Source organism: Cariama cristata, unplaced genomic scaffold, assembly GCF_000690535.1.
Source record: "Cariama cristata isolate BGI_N322 unplaced genomic scaffold, ASM69053v1 scaffold37423, whole genome shotgun sequence".
Lineage (NCBI taxonomy): Eukaryota > Metazoa > Chordata > Aves > Cariamiformes > Cariamidae > Cariama > Cariama cristata.
Window position 1 is genome coordinate 7,734 of NW_009608483.1, and position 1,646 is coordinate 9,379.

General features: G+C 46.5%; 1 protein-coding gene across 1 annotated transcript in view; it reads right to left on the reverse strand.

Annotated features, from left to right (window-relative positions):
* Positions 1-1,179, reverse strand: part of LOC104159278 (golgi-associated plant pathogenesis-related protein 1-like) — a gene marked incomplete at its 5' end in the record, with an annotated part of 3,766 nt that extends 2,587 nt beyond the window's left edge. The window contains one exon of the mRNA XM_009697143.1: positions 1,127-1,179. Coding sequence (XP_009695445.1) covers positions 1,127-1,179 — 53 coding nt within the window. The remainder of the gene's footprint in view (positions 1-1,126) is intronic.
* Positions 1,180-1,646: the final 467 nt, after the last annotated feature.

Below are 1,646 nucleotides of genomic sequence, written 5' to 3' on the forward strand. Positions count from 1 at the left end.
CGCCTTGGCACCCTGCTGGCTCGTGTTCAGCCAGCTGTTGACCAACATCCCCAGGTCTTTCTCCGCTGGGCAGCTTTCCAGCTGCTCTTCCTAATTTACTAAGTAACTATTTAATTGCTTTTTTTTTTCAGTTGCTTTAGATGCTTTTTGTTATGCATCTCATGCCATCAATGCCATCAGTGACTTGAGTTCTACTCAACACAAACACAGTCCATCCATTGCTCCACTGGAGTACCAGGGACCATGTGGCCAGAACAGCCTGGCTCAAAGCCTGGGCAGGCAACCCATGAAAGAGCTTTACAACCAGGTAGAGTGCATCCTGTTCAGGGAAGATCTCTGCAGCAAGGTGCTCACCTGGTAGGACAGAATGGATGCAGAGTGCTATACTATCACCAACAGATCAGGAAACAGGACCATCCACCAATTCTCCTCTGCTGTTAAAACTTTACAAGGTTGAAGTCAGAAAAACCTTAGGACAAGAGAGATCTGTGTGGCACAGCATTTGGATCGAGATGGAGCAGAAATCCCTTTAGTCCTCAAACAAATGTCCTAAAAGAAACCATGTGGCAATTTAACACATTGAGTTTACATTTTTTGCTGCCCAGAACCTTCTGTAACTTTCAGCCTGGAAGGTAGGGAAGACACATCTCCCTCATCTTGGATGAGTGCTCCTGTCATTACACTTCTACATACAGCTTTCATCAGCTCCTCCTTCTTGGAATGTGTTTGAAAAGACTTAAATGAGCCTTGCAGATATTCTGAGCAAAAGGGCACAGGGACCTTTTCTACAGGGAGGCCTCCCACCCATAGATGCAGATGTATGAAGATATCCCCTTACAGCTCCACGAAAATCAAAGAAAAATGACACTTCTGACATCCTCTAGTTTTCTATGTTCTCATTAGCATTTCACAGAATCACAGAATCGATTTGGTTGGAAGAGACCTCAGGGATCGTCGAGTCCAACCTTTGCCCTAACACCACCATGTCAACTAGACCATGGCACTAAGTGCCAGGTCCAGTCTTTTCTTAAACACCTCCAGGGATGGGGACTCCACCACCTCCCTGGGCAGCCCATCCCAATGCCTAGCAACCCCTTCTGTGAAGAAATGCCTCCTCATTTCTAGCCTGGACTTCTCCTGGCACAGTTTCAGACCATGCCCTCTTCTCCTGTCACTGGTGGCCTGGGAGAAGAGACCAACCCCCACCTGGCTACAACCTCCTTTCAGGTCGTTGTGGAGAGTGATAAGGTCTCCATTTAACACTTCAAATTTCTGAGCGAATTTATTTTTAGTGGTTCTTACTTAGCACTTGAGCCACTGTGAATGTCCACTTTGAGGCACTCTGACTCGGGGTACTACAGTCAGACACCTCAAATATACATGCCTAGGAGCTGCTGCTGGGTGGAAGTCCTTGTGTCCAGCATTGTCTCATCTCATCAAAGGCCTTCACAGACCACAGCTGTATAAGGCCTACGACTATGGCCAGTGATGTAGCACTACATGTCTGTGGGTCTGTCCTGGTTTGGCTAAAACAGGGCTATTTTCTCTTTTCAGGAGTTTTTCTTTCAATCAAATCCCTTCTAAGTAACTGCACTTTCTGAAAGTACAGCTACAGTTTACATGTTTTTCGGACACTGTCTGCGCTT